Raw genomic sequence first — 20,916 nt, forward strand, 5'->3', positions numbered from 1 at the left:
TGCACCTAATTCAACACTGCACTTTCTTAGGCCCTTGACAACAAACCTCAAAAGTGTGAAGAAGATCGGATGAACAGTTCTTGAGATATGTGAAGGACAGACGGACAGACAGACAGATACTTGTTGCTTTTTAGTTAGATGTGGGCGCCAGGTTTTGAAAATCATTCAACTGCAATGCTCACCAGAGATATCACCTTTTACATTCTGACAGTCTTCTTTCTTTTTAAAACCTGGCACCTTTATTGCTCACAATGCAACTTAGCCACCGTATGACAACACTGGAGGCAACTGGAGCCACAACAGACTTGATACAACCTTTTTTAACATATGCAGTGGTACTTCCTAAGACTTGTAAACACACTTTAACTTTGTAAATATGGCAGTTACTCTTTGATTTCTAATTAATTCCTAAAATGTATTGTCTGCCGTCATAACTGTTTCCATTGATAAGACAAGATTGAAATTAGCCTCTTAGATAATTGAGGTCTGTAAATGTTAGGGAACATGTTTTCATCAGTGAGTGTGTGGATATCTTAATTAATCTGCCACTAAGCCTCCCCAGACTCTTTGATTTAACTAACAGTCTTTCCAACGGCCATATGTCATGTTTACAGTGGTAGGATTACACTCTGTTTCTCTCTCCGTGCTCCACATATATGGAGCATTCGTTAAGTGCACATTACTTCAGTTGTATTTCATGTTTAGCAGTCAAACAGTTTGAAAAAGTTGCTAAATTTAGGGTGTTTTTATGCACTGCGAGGAAAAAAAACATAACACACTGTCTGCAGTCTCAACTTTAAGTTGTGAACACACTGCAGGGTTAAGAGTTCATTTCAGTCCAGTTCGCTGTTATTTAGTAGAGCACTGATTTCAATCAAGATATTTTGCGTGAGACTGTTTTTGCTAAGCAGCTTTGCAATGTTTATGAAGACCAGAGAACATTCCAATCCAGAGTCCATTTACCTTTGTCCGCCCTCATCCAAATAATACCTATCATATAAACGGTCCTGATGTCAGTACTCTGGAAATAGCACATTGAGGTGCAAGCTGTAACTCAAGAGTTCATATTAAGTGCAGCCTCTTATCAGATGCAGTAGAAAAGACTTCAGTGTGGATTAAAGCAATATTTTGAGGTATTGCAAATCCCTGGAGAAAGAATAAACATTATCTTGTTATATTGTTATTAAATTTATTATTAGAAGATAAGTGTGTCTTTTTCAAGACACCAAAATCCGGGACAAAGTATCTACAACTGAACTGTGTCTCTTTTTCAGGGATTATGTCTACTGTGATGCCTCAGCCACCGCCAAAGGAGGACGAAGAGGAGGAGGATGAAGAGCAAGGGGAAGAGTTCACATTTGAGGACACGGATGAGGAGAAACTTCAGGAGGACAGTAAAGGGATCAACTCTGATGCTATTGGATCCGTCCAGGTGTCCAAAAAGGAAGGCAGTGAGACATCAGACACGGTGTCAAAAACAGACATGGACAGCACACAACTGAAAACATCGCCTCCTGCTGGACAGGAGGGCGCTGACAATAAGCATGGGGCTTCGATTTCTACATCAGGTAACACGTTTTCAGGTTTATTTTTTTAAACTGGTGCTGAATCAGTTGTTCTTGTTCTGGGTCAGCTGTTCAGGACAATCTGAAAGTGACAAATTTGAACTGATATTCAGGCAGTGGGAGATGTGGTTATACCAATCCCATATGGTGTTACTGTGAACTACTGAAGGTAAAACTACATAATTAATATCAGGATGTATTTTTAAAGAGCAATTTACTCGACATATTTCACAAATTACTCATTACTTAGCCTACTGTTTGAAAAGTAGTAGTAGAAGTAGTAGTTTAAGTTAACTAAAAACTGTTAACAAACATAAAAAAACGTTTCATAAACATCTGCAACGTTACAGCTGCCACCCAAATAATGTTTATAGATGAACTACATAATCATTTACAAAGTATTGTAAACATTAGTTACAACTTTTCAATAAACAATAGCTAAATAAATGTGTTATAAACATTTGTGCCTCAACCAGAAGTAACATTAGCTATCCATTATGCAAGTCTTATTTCTAATATTATGTTATTACACACATCATATTTGTTGTAATATCAGATCATGATTTGTGATGATTAGTAACTAAAATGAAAGTAAAAAGTAAGATAAAGTAGAGTGGAGGAGAAGTAAGTTATAAAGTAGCATGAAACCGAAAAACTGGCAAAAATACAAGAGAATATCCTTCAACTTTAATGTGCACAAAGATGGAAGATGTCAATACACATGCAGTAAAATGTCTCAGGCCCATCTGGCAAATAAGGGAATATTGTGCACCTGGAAATTGAATAAAAGTACAGTGCATAAGTAAAAGGTTATTCTCTAACATTGCTGATAGGCATGAACAGTTTGAGACTATCTGGCTTTAATTAGTGTAACTTAAAGCATTTTGTTTATTGTAGAGTCACCACATAGTGATTAAAGTTTCTGTACCATAACCAAAACCCACTGACATCAAACTGTTCCTGGGAGTAAAACTACATATTGACTGTACAATAATCGGTCTCCGATAACAACAGTTTGGCTCTAATTTGTACATTTTATGTTTCTTCTTTCGTAAAATGTAATCTGATCAGTTTTCTTAAAGCCGTGCTCTGCCTGAGTGACTTCAGTCAGTTGTATTTGGTTTTAATCTCTACTTAACAGGATTTGAATTTTGCCTCAGGCAGACAGGCATAGAAGAGCACAGTTAACTTTCCCCTTAATTGGATGAAGTTATGTAGATATAAGTATGATATATTTACTACCTGGCAAACGTCGCCAAACAGCCCCGGTAATTACACGCCCAGATAAAGAGGGAGATTTAGGTCTCGGAGAAGTTCTGTTGGACAAAGTGAAGCGATTAGTGTTTAATTAAAAAGCTTTTTCACCAAGTCTGTGTGTGGTAATCCGTTAAGTGGGCTGAGGGGATGCATAAGGGAATTCTGGGCGTTGATAATAGTGTGTGGTGGGGGTCTGTTATATAATCGAGGGTTGAGAGCTGCTGAGACTCGGATGCCTCCCTCAGCAGATGACATGAGTTTACACGGTGGGGATCCACGTGGGTTCACCAGCACCTTTGTTGTTTTTACCTTTGCTGTGAAAATACATTACAACCGTGCAAATCAGTTTCTAGTTGTTACACCATCTGCCTAATTATCTCGACGTGATGTGAGCAAGTGTGATTAAGATCTTGAAGGTGACTTTTGAAAAGTTGTACTGTACACAAGAAGTTAAGAGAGAATAAGTTATTACAACACAAAGTCAAACTGTCTTTTTCGAAAGTTATATTCGTCACTTTCCAAGTAAGTTCTTCCTTTGCTTTGGAATAGTTTGTTTCACGGTTGCTGTTTTTCTTTCTTTTGACAGATGTTCCAGTTAATGACTCACCCAGCTGGTAAGTTTCCTCTGATTCCTATCACTGTACGGGGGAAAATTACGAAAGGGCGGTGGAGGAAAATTCAACATCACATCACATCAGTGTTGTGTCATTATGTCTGAGATAATGTCATGCTTACACTCCATCCGAACACACCGCCACAGTGGGTTTGAGATAGATGTGATGTTACGCCGCATCTATTTGTACAACTCGTAGGTGCCAGATGGCATGTCACACATTCGCACTGACAAGGGATAATGTCAAGTATAAAGTGATGTTGCTGATTCAATTCTAGAGGGAAATCAAAGGATTGACTAATTCATGATGATGCCTCCAGTACGATATCATTAGCTTTGTTTAGACTTTGTTATGCAGTGTTAGGATGAATTTTTTTCACTTCAGCTTCCATCAGTTTAACTCACATTTTTCCATTAACACTAGTGATATGTAGCCATGCAAAAAATGTTGTATTTTCTGCTTAAAGTGACACCCCAAAATCAAAAACACATATTTTTCCTCTCCCTGTAGTGCTGTTTATCCATCCAGATTGTTTTGGTGTGAGTTGCCGAGGCAGAGAGATGTGAGAGATCTGTCTTCTCTCTAATATAATGGCACTAGATGGCAGTCGGCCTGTGGTGCTCAAACCGCCCCAAAAAATACATTTGAAAAACTCAACAGCAATGTCTCTGCCTTCTATGTGGTGATACGGTTGCCAGGTCTTGTCTGGTAGAGAAAAAATTGTTCCTACAAGAAACTGCTCACAACAAGGTCTCTGGATTATCTTGAATAACTGGCTCATGAGTGTCCTCTAGTTCCATTTTATTCAAAGAAGTCCGACATCTCTATGACTAATATCTCCATAACTCAGCAACTAACACCAAGACCATCTAGATAGATAAATAACACCACAAGTAAGAGGATATATATTTATTTCCTCTGCTAAACCAAAACAGTGGAGGTAAACAGAAATCTGTGATCCTTAAAGCACCGAAGCATGACATTGGACATTCAATCTTTTTCACAGCAAACATTTAGAGTTTTAATTGCAGGAAAATAACACAAGTGTAACTAATAACATCGATGGCTTAATTCAGTTAAGTGTCTGTATATATAAGCCATTCCAGTATGCCAGCGTGCAGTAGAGTTGCTGTGACATGTGAAGATGATCGAAGAAAAGGCCTAGAACTCATATCGACAGGTGAAATAGTCCAAATATAAACTAATAATAGTGATGTGGGAATGGATTATCGTCTGGGAGATTGTTTTTGAAAGGACATGTTTGTCTTGAGAATTTCAAATGTCATCTTTCAGTGCTTTGGGTAGTAGAAATTACATTTTATTCATCTTAAATGTACAATCCAGATTTCAAAAATTCATGACGCTGCTGTAAAAAACAGTGATAAAACACTACTAATCAAATGAAAACAGTACATATACAATACATTGAATGTTTTACCACATCAACTTCACTGATTTTTGTAAATATGTGCTTATTCTGAATTTGATGCCAGCAACACCTTTAAAGAAGTTGGGACAGGGGAAATGAAAAGGAAGTTGTCGAAGCTCAAAAAACACCTGATTGGAACATTTCACAGGTAAACAGGTTCATTGGGGACAGGTGGTAATGTCATGATTGGGTATGAAAGGGGCATCCTTGAAAGGCTCAGTCGTTCACAAGCAAGGATGAGACGAGGTTCGCCACCTTGTGAAACACGTGATTTTGTCTGCAAATGAATGATTGCATTCTGTTTTCATTTATGTTTTACACAGCATTACATTTAAAAAAAAAAGTTGGGGGTTGAATTTGTATGGTGATGAAAGTTAAAGCCCTGCACACTTACCAAAAGCCCACACAGGTGATGTAAAGCATTCAGCTGATTAGCCCTTCTCTCACGACTGTGTTGGCGTTATGAGTGACAACTCTCTCCCTCTCCTGTTGGCTTTGCTGCACTAGTCAGGGTGGGACAAATTGCACCTTTATCATTGTGTGTAGAACATAAATGGAGTCTGGTGACCTCACATAATTCTCAGCACAGGTCCGCCTACCTGAGTCTAATCAGCTAGGATAAGTGAAAACACCTGTGTGGGTGTTCAGCGCCTTTAAGATGTAGATGTCTCAAAGACCTTGGCACATCAAACTGAAAACAGGCTGCATGAGGGTTAAATGTATGTTATTGTCTTGTTGCCTTTGAGTGAAATAGCTTTTGAAACTTGTGGAACTTATTAATGAGCACTTCTACATTCCAGCTAATCATAATAGGCTTTATTATTCATAATGTTTGTTGAACTGCAGTCTCAGAATACATTTATAGATGAGTAGGTGTACTGGATGAATGAAATGGCCCCGGCCCTGCTGCAGTCAGACCGCATCTTTCATACAATCAAGAAGGCAGTTTGCTTAAAGGCCTCAGCGCAGTACTAATAATAATGTGAGTTTATTGATTCCTCTGAGGCAACTGTCTTTTTGCCTGCCCGCCTCCACAGGGAGGTCGGCAGTCAAAGTCACCTACAGAGCAGCAGCCCTGTAGCAGACAGACAGAGTCGGACAGAGTTTTTTCTGAAGGATACTTTCGCTTGCTATCAGTGAATTTGAAAGACAGCCTTCCAATTTAATGCCCTAAGCAATCAAAATCCCATCAGTCGATATGAATTAAAGTGAAATAAACACTGAAAAATCGTGTCTAGCTTTATACAGCGGTATTATACTGTGTAAAAAGCCAATTAGAGTAATTTATTAAAAACATTTCCGTCTTACAACTGATGAATATGTGTTTTAAGGTGTATCAAACAGAGCAAAAATGAAGATTGCTTAATTCTAATTATTGCAATAACTCCATGAGACCTGATTTACTGAAGTGCTGATTTAATCACTATTTACGAACAAGTCAAAGATTGTTTTAATTCAGCTGCAACCCTGAAAATTAAAACAGAGTTACCTCCTATTCTCTCCTCGGATGCCAGTTTCAAAAAAGGTTGGAACTGTGCTACACCTGTCTGCAGGACGTTCATGATCGCTTCTCCAAAGAAAGTGAATATTATATGGAGAACGAGCTGCATCATTTCTCCCAGAATTAGATGGAAATTTCTGAGCTTTTGGACCGCTAATGAAGGCATCAACCAATCATGTTCTGTGCCATGTCACAACTAGAGAAATGGTGGACGAGTTGATATGAATATCCTTGATTGTTCCCTGCACAGACATATATGTGGGATTTACCGACAGGGAACCGAAGCAGTTACAACCTGTGCTCTCTTCAAATGCACCAGACTACTTTGATCAAAACAGTAATTTTACCTTGCAGAATATGGGAGTTGCTGGTCTGCCGCTGCCTCGATGGCTTTGTTTGTTTCATAACTTTGGTGTTTCAATCACATGATTGGTTGATCATTCGTGGTGTGGTTCTGCAAGAAATGATGTTGCTTTTTCACTGTGTAATATTTGCCTTCTGTGTGAAAGTATTCATGACAAAAATGAAACGAATGGTTATATGGTGATATTGTTATTAATCCCTTTTTTCACCATGTCTTGCCCTTAACATTTAAAATAGAGAATATTAGAAATGACATATGTATATACAGAGTAAAGTAGAAAGTATATATATGTATATATTAAAAAAAGGTTAAGTACCTTTATAAGAGTTGCCAATGAGTTGCCAATGTCACCGACCATTGTAATGTTTCACTGTGGACAGTTCAGTAGACATTGCCCAACCCTAATATATGCTACTTTTTTTTTTACATGTCCTGATTTTCTGCAACGTTCTCAGCTCAAACCAAACATAAAAGATATTTTCAAACACTCTTTGGTTTAGATCTTGTCAGAACCATCCCTCTCCAGCCTCTCATGCAGGGGCCCTTTTTTTCCGCGAGGCCCCCCACCTGCGCTTCTATAGGAAGTGTGCTGAGAAACCTCTACTGAGGGTTTAGATTCCTGTGGGCTTTCCTGTGTTGAAAAGAGGTGCCTGTACTTGCGTACAGGTGTGAGATTGTGTATACGTGTATTTGTCTGCTGTGCGAGTATGTGTGTGTGCATGAAAGACTGCGTATGTGTGTGCTTAGGTGCATTTGTGTGTGTTTGTGTGTGTGCAGCAGAGTCGCAGTGAGGTCTTGGCAATTTCTCATGCAGGGAGATTTCTGCTGAGTGCACATTTCCACTTTGGTTTAGTCAATAGTCGGCCTTTTAAAGAAGAGCTATCAATAGCATTTTCCGCCATCAAGGTGTTAAGACTGTCAGCACATCCAGCACATCTGTCAGCAGTTTTAGAATAATATTGCCAAAATTACTTTGCGATTGTTATTGCAAAGAAATATGTGTTTTTTTTGGTAACACTGCAATGACAGCACATCAGCGCGTTACAGCTATTAGGCTCAAGGCAGCATTTCTCTCCTGTGAGTTTGATTTGTGCTCCAGTGTTTGATGCCACCGCTTACTTCACTTTACCACTTGACAGATAGTTTTCATTAAGTGCGTCGCCTGGAACCCCAGCAATGAAAAGATTGACACAAAAGATACCATGACAACGTGGCTTGTGTGTGTCTTCTTTTTTGTGTACACAGACCTCTAACCTTAGAGAATAAAACTTTACTTCAGCTGTTTGGATTGAGTTCACCTTTTCCGCCTTTTTGCAGCCTTGCAGAACTTCACACTTTTGCCCTTGTGAAGAAAGTTACTTAATGTAGCCTCCAGAACACATTTATTTTTCACAGCCACTCACTGTTAAGACCCTTTCACCCTGTTGTACTTGCCTCAGTTGGATGTACTGTGAAGGCAAAAAAAAAAAGGTGATACTGTAAAAGCAATAAAAACAAACTTGTGTATGCAATTAAAACAAGAAGCCACGAGCCAAATGATTTGAGAGCTACCTAATTGGAGTCGGTCACGTACGGAGCAACTTCGGGCTGTAACAACTGGTGCATCGTGGGAATCGTTCGATGTTAGGAGTGGGCAGTTGTTTGTATGAGGAGATTTATGACCTGAGGACAAACAGAGCTCCATCAGTATGGTCGGCACAATGCTTGCGCAGTTATAAAGAACAGCTATGCTCGAGAGGGACCAGGGGGCAAAACAGGGAACGCTACGGCAGGTAGTGCTGCCCTGGCACAGTAGCTGAAGGGAATGAAAACAGATGGAAGTGTGAGATTTGCATTCAGGCAGCTTCTGCTTTAGGCTGTGCTCTGCCTCAGGCTGTGTCATTTGCATTGAAAAATGATTCCTGCTTCTCTCCTTGAGCTATATGACTCACTAGGGCTTATGGGCACAGATAAGTTGCAAAGGGGTATGCAAAGATACGCCGGGATCGATAGCTACACTGCTCGAATCACTCACAGCTGACATGAACGCATACAGTCAGGCAGAGGAGCAGTATACCGCTATTGTTCTGCCGCCATTCGTTTTCCACACAAGCAATTTTAATGACAAGGGATCAGTTTATCGTAAGCAATGCTTTGACAAGTAGCGCTTTATTTTGTTTTCGTGTGGGTTGAGATCATTTTTGTTCTTTAGATTGAGACGAATGATTCAGCATCATAGAGAATGCGGCAGAGTCATATTTTATAGTCTTTTTGCGGCTTGACAACGCTGCGAAGCCAAATGGCGACTATCAGTAGCTCTATGATATGACGTGTTGGCAGAGCATTACTGTACATCTATTTCCAGATATGTGGTGGGCATTTATAGCACAACGGGGAGAGCACGACACACACACAGCCAGAAATAGGACTGTATTTATATAATGCTTTATATAATTTATTTACAATGCTATACTTGCACTTGGTCATAATTGCATACGAGGGATCAATCAATTAATCAATTAGTCTAGACTGTACTCTTTAATTAATTTATTTACAGAGACCCAACATTTCCCCCCATGAACTTATCTTATATATATCGATTAAACGCTTCCCTCACTAGTCGACCACAGACATACTAGTCGGTTAAAACATGGATCTGTTACTAATTTTAAGATACTGGTTAACTGTTGGAAGGTGTTACGTAGCCACCTGCCACCTGTCATGTTGTTGCCTTGTTTTGGAGGATAATAATAATAATACACAATTTAGCAGCTTTCAAAATAGGTTATTTGGTTATTGAAGAATATGATCAACAGTTTCAAATGGCTCTGACAATATTTATGCAATATTATTTGGACTTTGTTTAATATTGTGCACAATTGAAACTGTTTTCTGAGTGTTGTATTAATTTAAGACAAGCCAACGATTGTAATTATAAACTTCTGTCTAAACATCAGGGAAATTAGTAGAAAGGAACTTTGGTCACACTTTATTTAAGTGGTTTCTTTGAGTCAAATTAGACAAAAACTAGACAAAAATTTGACAATAAGCAAATCCAGTTTTACCCTAATTATAAACCATGTATCTAAATCACACTCTAATTAATTATCCCCCTTTTAGATATGTCATACTTAGACACTATTATAACGAGTTATACTCTAATTAGAAACCAAACAGGAGATCCTACTACACAATTATGCACTATTCTACAAGATCATGCAATTGAAAATCAAATACAATGCCATATCCGATCCAAGATATATTAATTAGAGGCTATTTTGCTTTTTCTACATTATTCTCATGAATCCTGTCGATCACTATTCTGCCTATAGTAACACAGATGCTACAAACTATCTACTATCATTATTTGTAATCCTTGTCTGCTGTGGGCATGCTTTCCTTTCTTTCTGACTCGTAACACAGAGTTCACCTGGCACTGTGGCCTACAAGGGAAGATAATGGTTTGCAAGATTGTCAAATGCAGATAATTTTCTTCCGTTTCCACTTTGATGTAAAGTAAGAGTCTGCGAGGCTGCCTCCTGAACAGCTCCAAATTACAGTATTTTGTGCACAGTACTTTCCTGGCATGTCTTGTTTGCCTACGACTTGCCCGTCAGTCTGAGTGGCTGCTGCTGCTGCTGCTGCTGCTGGCTTTGCAAGCGTTGCTGAGGTGTTTAGCAGAGGGACAGATTTAATTAGTGTAGATGGGATTCTCCTACAAGCTGTGTCCTGTCATATTATCAGTCATGTGGGGGAGGACAATCCCTAACTGGCAGCATCAACACAGGCTATGTGATAGCTGTGTCAACAAGATTTTCCCCTGTGATGTCAGAGTCAGTTTTTAATAGCTGGTTCAGGGCATGTTTTCACTCAGAAAGCCAGCGGTGATTTTGGTAAGCCTGCAGGCATGACAGATAATGATTTGACAGTGCTCAGGGGCAAGTTAAGTAACTCAAGTGACAGGCAGTAGGCGTGATTATATATATATTTTTTAAACATATGCGGCTTTGCAATAGGTCTCCTGAATAAATTGATCAACACAACTTCTTCACACACAACTTCACCTCACACACAGCTGAATTGTCAATATTTAGTCATTTAGTTGTTTTGACAAATGTCAGAAATAATGACATAAAATAATCCACTGTATAATCCTGAATACTTTACTACTGTCAGTGCTACTGAAGATCCTGTGTGGGTGGAAAAGTGAAGCATGCATACAAGAAATCAAATAGGAAAATAAAGAAAGCACTTAAAAGAACCTCTCATTCCACCAACGCTGAGCAGCTCTCCATATGTGTTATTTGGTGATGAAAATGTTTATAAATCTTTATCTGTACTCAGATCTTGTACCAAAGTAGATACAGCAATACCACAGTGTAAAAATACTCTGTCAGGCTTTAAACTTTTTACCTAAGTCAAAAGTCAAATATACTTAAGTTACCAAAAGTAATATTATTCATTATGCAGAATGATGTATTTCAGAATAATGTATATTATATTATTGGATTATAATTATCGATGCATTAATGTGCTCATCACTTTAATGTTGACGCAGGTAAAGGTGGTTTAACTGCTTTATTTAGTTGATCCGGTGGGCGGTGTTTGAATTTCCCCTCGGGACTCAAATAAAGTTTTATCTTAATCTATAATGTTAAACACATCCTCACACAGAAGGACTGAACAGGTCGACTGCCACAAAGAAAAACCTCACCACGGCACGGCCGTTGCTATCTGTAAAATACCTGTTACTTCTGATACTTCAGCTACAAACGTGCCTACATTGTGTACGTAATAACATATGTAATTTCACACTGGACACCAACAGCATGATTCCTGGATGAAAGTCCTGTACTTGTTTAACTTCACTGTCCACTCAGACCTCCTCCTTATGTGTACTTTGTCGCTCTTTATACGACACTGTAATAATTACCACGGCCACAGAGGTCGCCACCTAACATGAAGCGTAATATTGCTCGAAATAAGCTGCTCTCATAGGCGACCTGTATGATTGTTTTCTGATGAGGATAGGCTAACTCAGTTACATTGTAATCAAGTTGTTGATTACATTTTGTTTTATTAAACTAAATCTGCAAAGTAACTACAGTTGTCAAATAAATGTATTGGAGTGAAAAGTACAATATTTGTCCCTGAATTCTAGCCGACTAAAGTATAAAGTAGCAAAAAATGGAAATACTCAAGTAAAGTTCCTTTAAGATTGTACTTAAGTTCAATACTTGAGTAAATGTATTTACTGACTGAAGTCTTGGATCCATACTGTGAATAGTAACTCTTAGTATAATTCTATCTAAAGATATTATTATGGTTTAACAATTATGTGAATGAGAAGTGGTACAAAGAAAAAGCACCCAAACATGCTCGAAAGACACATTATTCAATATACAAGATATCCATCTCAGATGACTGTTACTTCCTCCACAGACTGAATTGTCATGGAAAAATCACTTTCCTCCAAAGGTCTTTGAAATCTGTTGTTGTGTTTATCTCTGCAGTCAAATAAACAGACGTACAAAGGGAGAGAAAACACTGTGGTGGAAGTAAAAAGGCACAGCTGCCCATGTGAAAAAAAAAATAGTGGTCATACTTCCTCAAAAAATATCACAATGATTTGACAGCAGCAGTATGTGCTCTGTCAGCCTTCAGGGAGTGTGCTTTTGAATGCTTGGATAGCAAAGAACTATTTCAACCCCCACCTCCAATCCACCCTGCCTCCCCTTCCTCTCACTGAAATTAACTTGTAATGAGGCACCAGGCACTCAGTGTTGGTTTAACTGTGCTAACACTTTTGTACCTTGCAGGGTCTCAGCAGCAGCAGCCGAGCGCGGTAACTCAGCTCCTTGTGTGGGAAAGGAGCTCCAAGGGCTTCCTGTGGGGCCGTCAGCTGTGGAGACGCCGGCTAATTCAGGAGACCACGGCAAAGAAATCGTCAAGGAAAGCTCCGGCTCCAGGGACACCTCTGAAGGTACAGAACTAAATTATATTGACAGGGAAGTGATGCACCTTATATTGTAGATCAAGGGTTCAATTTCAGACCAAAAAGATTAAACCTGAGCTTGCCTTGGGATTCAGCCTCATTCCACCTCTGTATTATAGTGTTCACATCGCGGACAGATCTGTAAGAAAACCAATTGGGCCTCCAGAGTTGCGTAAACACCCCGTGGACCACACCATAATGACACAGGCAATACAAATTGTGTACAAGTATTTTGTTAGTACTGCACATTGCATCTCTTGACCTTGATCAAAGGTGGCAAGAACACCATATTACAGGCCGACGGTCATCTTACGGTTCATTGATTCCTACGGTGAAAGAGGCCAGACACACATATGTATAGACACGTGCACGTGTACAAGCGGCACACACTCCGTTCAAACACACGGCGACACAATATGCACACATATCTCGCGCGCACATATTCTCTGCCATGATTTGATTTCCACACAGACATGACATGAATCCAATTAATTCAGGATGAGGATCAATAGAGAACCATTTCCATGAGGGAAAATTGCTTTTGGATTTCGACTCAGTCAGCAGTGCTGCCGTTATTTGAAGGTGGCTCAGAAATGAGAGATGCAAAGGAGCCCTGCTATGCTGCCATTTTTTTACATCCCACCCTCTTGATGTGTTTTCTCACACGGGCCTCTTCTATCATCTCGAACGTGTACAGTCAATTTTAACTGATTGAATAGTAAATTATACTAAATCTCTCCTAGTTATCTAAATTATAAAGCAAGTTAAATGAATACTACTGTTCGACTGATTCTAATGAGAAGTCTGTTAAAATACCACATTTGGGTTTTTTTTGCATTTGGTACTTTTTACTTTCCTTTTTCAAACACCAGACTCCAGGAAACACTTTGCATATGCATGAACCTGCTGTGAAGTGCATAAATGTTTATTCTGTAAACAGACTGTGTTTTCATTTGACCATTGGATAATTATGAATAATTATTTCCTGTTTGTAGAACAGAACATGTCCCTTCGCTCCGCAGTTGTGGTCTTGACACGTTGTGATTGGATTACCTGACATTTATTTGAAAATACTTTGCCATGTTTCTTTCTTTTCACATTTTTAGCAACTAGGACATACTCATAACAACAGTGTATTTTTTTTTGATTGCCTGCAGTGTCATTGTGTTGCTGTAGAGAAAAGTTAAATAAAAGTAAGAAAACACAGTGAGGAACTTCTGGTTTACCGCGTTTGAAATAACAAGGCATGTTCCCAAGAGGCCCAGCCACTTTGCAGATATGCTGATAGTCAGACTGATAGCCCAAATCCAGTTGTTTTCTTCTCTATTCTGAATCCTTTCTGAATGCACAAGCGTAGGAAATGCGAGCGAGATATAAAGAACATTTGTGTAGCTAATCCTCTTTTGTAGAAAAACAGTTGCTCTTTGTTCATCTCCTGGATTCTGTCCAAGGTTATTTCGAATTTTAGACTGAACTCTGCTGAATAATCCATGCCAGAATACACATCTCCAATCAGATTAATTGAAAACAGTGATTGTTGCTGTTCGGGGCTTAGGAGAAAGTGTTGCAGACAAATCACAGTTTAAAACCAAATCAATAAAGCTCACTGAGCTAAATTAGGCTGAAACACTTTGAAAGCAGTTAATGACAAATCCTGCCAAGCGTGAAGATAGAATGGGTCAATAGCTCAAACGAGCTGGATACAATCATGTTGCGTCACATGGACAAAGCCATAATGGCAACATGTACAAGTGATGTGCCAGATCTCCCCGAGGATGAAGACCTTTAAATGCAAATGATACAATAAGTATGTAAATATTCAAAGGCAGTGTAAATTGTAGAAGGCTTTAAGATCCGGCGTCTTTTATCTATTCTGCGTTGCCAAAAGGTTTCAGGCGATGTAGTTTGGAGCTGTGTGTGTCTGTCTGTGTGTGTGTGCATGTCTTTGAGTGTGTTATTTTTTGGGGGGAGAAATGTAAATGAATGATTTAACAACAGGAGGTGCAGCTATCAAACAGAGAGGGAGGGGGAAAAAAAGATAGAAGACAGGAAGCACTCTTTTTCCCCTTTTTAAAAACAATCTAAATTTACTTTGATGGTTTCCTTTGCCAGCTGTACGTGCGGCTGAAGCCGAGCCACAGGCGGCGGACGCTTCAGAGGTGATCTACGATGACGTTCCTTGCGAGGACCCCCTCTCTCCTGATGACGGTCAGTAGCTGTGACAGAATCCGTCTGATCTGGATGTCTGTCCGCTCTACTAGAGCTTCTGATGTGTGATGTTTTCTTTTGTAAAGCAGATATGATATATGAGGATGTTCAGAGAGACAGTGGCCCTGTGGAAGCTGACAACGGATGGAGCTCCAGTGAGTTTGAAAGCTACGACGAGCAGTCCGATAACGAGACCAAAGTACCAACGAAGAGCAAGGTAGTTTTGGTGTGTGTGTGTGTGTGTGTGTGTGTGTCAATGCATGCCTAATGCGTGTCTTTATCTCACACAGAACATCCCCTCTGTTCATTTTATATAGCACCAGGGCCAGGTTGTTTTGGTTGCTTTCCAACACTTAAAAAATAATCAAGAGGAATATTTCATCCCCTGCTCCTCTAGCGCAGTCGTCTTTATTAATGTATAGAAGTGGAAGGAAACTATAAAGAACATGAAAAGTGTGTAACAGGCTGTCGAGGCTGTATACTTTCATTGTGCGTTGAAAGTAAACACCAGGCTTTTTTTCTATGTGAAAAGCCTCAGATCTCTTTGCCTCTTCTCTGCCAAGGATGCTGTTCATCAGTGTTGTGCTGCTTGGCTACACAGTGTCGGCCTTCCACATGATGGCACTGTGTGCACATTCACACTGTGCTGCATTTCCTTAATGCTTCACCAGCCTTTGGCGTGCATGCACCGTTGCAGGTATAAAGAAACTTTGGAGTCATACTAATAAAATAATAAAGTATTTTGCTGAGTTGAATCATTATTAATGTATAGATTTATACCTACCTTTACATATTTTTACATATCAGAGGTGTCTGTATGGGTGTAATCTCATTGTAATCCAAGAAAATCTTGGGATAAATCAATGCTTTGAGACCGAAGAGGGAGGAAAAAAAGTTTTTTGCGTCGGGAGTGAAAATTAGTTGCTCAGGTAATCACAGGAAGGTGCGGTGTGAAAAATCCGCCACAGTTCTCTCGGCACGCTTGTCCCAGGCCAGTGAACAAAAGAAAAGGATCCAGCCTCACTGGTTGAACGGTTAATGAAGAAACCTTGACTATTAGGGTTCGGTAACACTTTTCGGCTAGCGAAGCCTTCATCAAAAACACATTGTTTTTAATTAGTCTCGCCCGATTAACTTTTCACCAAGTGTACCTGAAGTTCTCCCCTTCCCAGTTCACTGCTTAATTCGAGCAGCTTGTGGGAGCTGTGACAGAATTTGCTTCTTTAATATTTTGCCCTAAACTGCCTGCACCCCTTCCCCCATCCCTCTATAAATCAAGTGTCCATTAATCTAATACAGCATAACCCCTTTGACCAAAGCAGTGCTTCACTCTCTATGCTTGTGATTAATTCCCGATGTTTCGTAGCTTGTTTTGCCTTGATCACTTTGCCTCCATTCCCTTTTTCTATTTCCTCTCCCCTACATTTACCTCCTCTCGTGGCTTAACGTGACGTGCCCCCCATGCCTCGCCTGTCCCTGTCCAACACCTGTAGCTCTCGCCTGAAGTGCGTCGGCTGAGGGATCGCTGTGCCAAGACCAAACGTGAGCTGGCCATGAGGCTGTCTGGCAAACACAACTATGACATCAAGGTACACCTCCAGCAGCAAAGTGAACAACACAGCCATATCACACTGTTTCTTCGCAGAGCTCAAATGACTCTGCTCGATGTTTGCTATTAGAATTGATGATCACCCAGAGCTGAAATGTGCTGTGTTATAGTCTCAGCTGACTCACAGGCTTTGCTGACTCTCTGCACCATCCTTCCCAGCTTTCCCTTGGACTTTGCTTTGAGAATGTCTGTCGGCCTCTCTTTCTCTCTCCCTGCCTGTTTTAATATCAAGATGCATTTATGGGACACATGAATTATTAAATAATATTCTGCGTATTTACTTCCATCAACACCAGTGCAGCTCGCCCCCAATTAATGACCTACTTTCCTGAAGTAGCATCATTTAAAAATACTACCACCCTGGGTGTATTCTCGGCCTGTGGAGTCTGGTTGCAGCCCCTCTGTGATGCTCAGGGTGGAGTTTGTGGTCAACCGAATTCTCCCACACTGAGCTCTGCAGCCCTTTTACTCTGATGTGGAGCTCACTCTGTTACCATAATCTCTCCATGATATGCTCATAGACTCTCTGATTAGAGGCTGTACAGCGACCCACAGGGAGTCGCAGATGGTGAGATTCATGATGAGCACACTGAGCGACACTTCTCTCCCTCTCTCTCTCCCGAGGAGCACCGTAGGTTATCGAATCTCCGCAGCATGGCACTTCCCTCGCGCTCTAACGCACCTTCGTTGTTTCTGTGTGCTTCTTCCAACCAGGTTCAGCAGCTCATGAAGGCGGCGAGGAGCGGAACAAAGGATGGGCTTGAAAAGACCAAAATAGCCGTGATGCGAAAAGTTTCCTTCCTGCAGAGAAAAGATCAATTGGGTAAAGCAGAGGAGTCTGAAAAAGTTTGTAAATGTTGGTCAGCTGGCTTTTTTAGATGAAAGTTATTCTATTTTTAGGTGCTAGTATTGGGTATGGAGTTTGGGTTTTTTAAACTACAGCTAACCCTTTGAATTATAGGCAGGTTCCTAAGCTAGCCAAGCCAAAGTAGTGTTTGAGGCAGATAGAGTACAAAGTCTTACTTTTTCTTTATACAAATCCCTTCGGGGAGAAATGAAAGCACTGTGAAAGAGAAAGATCTCACTGATTGTAACTATAATAAATAAAACAGACGGGCTTTCTCAGTTTTAAGACGGACGATGTGGTTCGAGTCAAGTTTTTGATGTGTGAGAAAGAGAGGGATGAAGCAACTCATGTGGCACCATATATAGGTTGAGTTATAGGAACCCCCTGCTGAACAATAGAGGGAGATTAGCATCCATTAATGGAGTATCGAGCAGCTCCATAAACCATAGATACCAGACCCACGCCTCAAACAAATCTGCGAGCCATCACAAAGAGGTAAAGAGGACAGTGCTGCTATTTTTAGGTGTTGATCGAGGGAAATCTGCACGGTATTATATTTCTTTTCCACCAATCCTCTGTTATCATTCCAAAGTCTTTAATTGGAACGGTGGAAGCTTCTGGTATCTTATGTCTTTATGGTTACAGCTGAACTGGGGATTTTTTTTTATTTGAGACTGTCGAATGTCTTTTGTGCCAATTCAGAGATGAGAATGTGTTGGATCGTGTTTTTGCAGACACACTTCTGTGTACCTCCTTTACTCCTACAGAGATACAGTATTGTTTTGAAATGTTTAGTTTTTTCTTCACGAAGGCCTCGCTGCTTCTCTCTTTCTTTCACTCCTTCCTCCATCGCTCTGTCTCTCTCTCTGTCTTTTTTTCAGAGTATAGAAGTCTTTTCGTATTTTGAGGTAATATACTTGTGTGTGTCGCAGTGTGTCTCCAGCTGCAGCGAGATCTGAAGGCTGCCTTTCTGTTGTTCCCTTTCTATCTCTACCGCACACACACACAAACACGCACAGACACACACACAAACACAGTTAGACACACACGCTTGTTTTAACCTTTCTGTATCTTTCCCTTCCATTTCCGAATGTCTGCAGAAGAGGAGGATGATGCAGGATACCTGGATGTGGCTATGTCGGAAGAGAGGCATCCTCCCCCGCAGCTGAGCCCCATGCCAGAGGGGCTGACCAGCCACCAGGTGCACCCGACAGTTTTTTTGCAAACATTTTGTTCTTATTTCTGTGGCTCGCAAATGTAGAAACACGCACTCTACTTAAAATCTTGCATTTAAGTGAACATAGTCTTTACCAAATAGCCTTGAGATAAAGCTCTAGGCTGTCATGTTAAAACTTCTTTTGTTATTTCAGTCGGTTTATACATCTCTTTGCTTTATTCTTTTTATCCTGTTTGGAGAAGCAGTGTGTTTTATAACGGCTCGAACAGCGGCTTTCACGTCATAGGAAGTTCAATGACTCAGCCCTCCGATGGAGGCCTTGTTCAAACAGACATACTCCTCTTTGAGTCTTTTTCCTCCTGTGACAAACACATGATTATAGTGCAATCCATCAGCCTGCGCTGTACTTAACTGTGAGCATACCGCACACTGCAGCCCCATCATGTCCTCTTAGTGCGACATTTCCTGACTGGTCTGTTGTCTGCACAGGTTGTCAGACGCCATATCCTCGGCTCCATCATTCAGAGCGAGCGGAGCTACCTGGAGTCTCTCAGGAGAATCCTGCAGGTGAGCTGTTTAGTCCCTGTTGTCTTCCTCTGCCACATGCAATATCTTCACCATTTAGCTGTTATGAATTACACTGGAAAGAGAAGCGGTGATATCCATCAAATTACCGAGGTGTCTGAGCATAAATAATCCTGATGAAACAGCCATCCTCGTTTCTGTTGCATTGTGCTGATGCTAAGACAGAGGGACGTTCGGGCTGGCGCAGGATGGGGTGCAGCCTCTCCTCTTTAATATCTCTTTAGTGGGGAAAAGGAGACTTGTTATCTCCTCATCACAGTAGAATAAGAGGAGTGCCTACTGAAATGGAATCAGCAGCAATCAATGACTGCGTTATACACTGCAAGATCCTTCACTGTCAAGATACAATGCGCTACCTTTGTTGTCGAGTGACATGATTGCGGGCGATACTTTGGGAGGTTTAGCTCTTTTGAAATCGCTCTTGGTATTCAGATAGTCCAGCCAAGTGGTAAATGCAGTGTCTCCAGACAGATAACATAAAAAGATGAAAGGCTAAAAGCACAATTAGACATTGAGGGTTGTAGCTTTCATTATTGCTGTAAAACAGATTTCACAGTTGTTCATGTTTTGCTGCCTGCTCATGTTCCCTCTGTCGATGACTCATTTGCTGTGAGGGATTTTGTGGATATAAAATGAACGAAACAGCAGAAGAAATTACCTCCACTGTTGCACAGATAGTTTGATTTTATTAAAGACATTTTTATCGGACAGAGTGAGGTGAAAAGGAAGACGGGAAGAGGGGGGGAGCGAAAGGGGCACGACGTGCAACGAACTGGCAAACGCTGCACTTGTATGGCATGTGCTCCCAAAAATGTGTGTTCATCGTTAATATTTGCCTTGTACACAATAATATGTATTCTTAGGGTTAGGGTTAGGGTTAGGGTTAGGTTAGCATTCAGACTCAAAGAAGTCATGTTTACTGACTTCCTCAAAGAATATTGCCCGCAAAGAATCTGTCAACTCATTTCTGTAGGCTATGTTAATATCCCCATGAGTGCTGACTGAAGAATCAATCAACGCCTTTTTCACCATGTTGTTCTTGCATCTGTAACTCTGCTGGGAGCTGTTTTTTTTGCCATTATTATTCTGGCTTTCATGATTACAAGTCACCTTGCGTTCTGAACATGTTTGCTCATGGCAAATGCTGTTTTATGGGTGAATCCGTTGGCTCGATGTGCTTCCAGGCATAATGACTACATTTCCTAGTTTTACTCGATTCATAGGATATCCGTCTGCTTCCCCTCAGTTGTCTTTTTATGCTGCTGAGAAGAAGAGAAGCTTAAGGCGGGCGGACTGCTGATTCATCTTAAGCACCCACCCACGCACACATACATAAGCACATATCAACAACAATAAAAAACCCAATTTTCTCTCACAATCTCACCAGGAATACCACAGACCGCTGATGGAAGCTGATCCACGCATCCTGAGTCCAAGGAAGATCCGGCCTATATTTTACCGAATCAGGGAGATCACACAGTGCCACTCCATGTTCCAGATTGCATTGGCGTCACGTGTGGCTGAATGGGACAGCAGTGAGAAAATCGGAGACTTATTTGTTGCATCGGTTAGTGTGCGTGCATGCGCATGTTTTTGGGACGATTCTTCGTATTTTTTGCGAAATAGAAAATGTAAACTGGAGGATGATTTGATGCCTTATATATGTGTGAGTGTTTGTGTGTGTGTGCATTGTTTGTTTGTTTCTGTCGCAATGAATTATAATACAATCAAAGGATTGCATTCTGGGTAAATGTACTCATATTTTTTTTTGGCATTTCCATCTAAA

The 20,916-nt window shown here is 40.5% G+C and overlaps 1 protein-coding gene across 1 annotated transcript in view; it reads left to right on the forward strand.

Moving 5' to 3' along the window:
• Nucleotides 1-20,916, forward strand: part of arhgef10la (Rho guanine nucleotide exchange factor (GEF) 10-like a) — a 120,199-nt gene that overhangs the window by 8,827 nt on the left and 90,456 nt on the right. The window contains exons 2-11 of the mRNA XM_073468882.1: nt 1,275-1,568; nt 3,409-3,436; nt 12,529-12,692; nt 14,817-14,912; nt 15,002-15,129; nt 16,406-16,501; nt 17,236-17,344; nt 18,469-18,569; nt 19,035-19,112; nt 20,518-20,697. Of these exons, the coding sequence (XP_073324983.1) occupies nt 1,280-1,568; nt 3,409-3,436; nt 12,529-12,692; nt 14,817-14,912; nt 15,002-15,129; nt 16,406-16,501; nt 17,236-17,344; nt 18,469-18,569; nt 19,035-19,112; nt 20,518-20,697 (1,269 nt within the window). The 5' untranslated portion in view covers nt 1,275-1,279. The remainder of the gene's footprint in view (nt 1-1,274; nt 1,569-3,408; nt 3,437-12,528; nt 12,693-14,816; nt 14,913-15,001; nt 15,130-16,405; nt 16,502-17,235; nt 17,345-18,468; nt 18,570-19,034; nt 19,113-20,517; nt 20,698-20,916) is intronic.

The sequence above is a fragment of the Pagrus major genome, chromosome 6 (genome assembly GCF_040436345.1).
Source record: "Pagrus major chromosome 6, Pma_NU_1.0".
Lineage (NCBI taxonomy): Eukaryota > Metazoa > Chordata > Actinopteri > Spariformes > Sparidae > Pagrus > Pagrus major.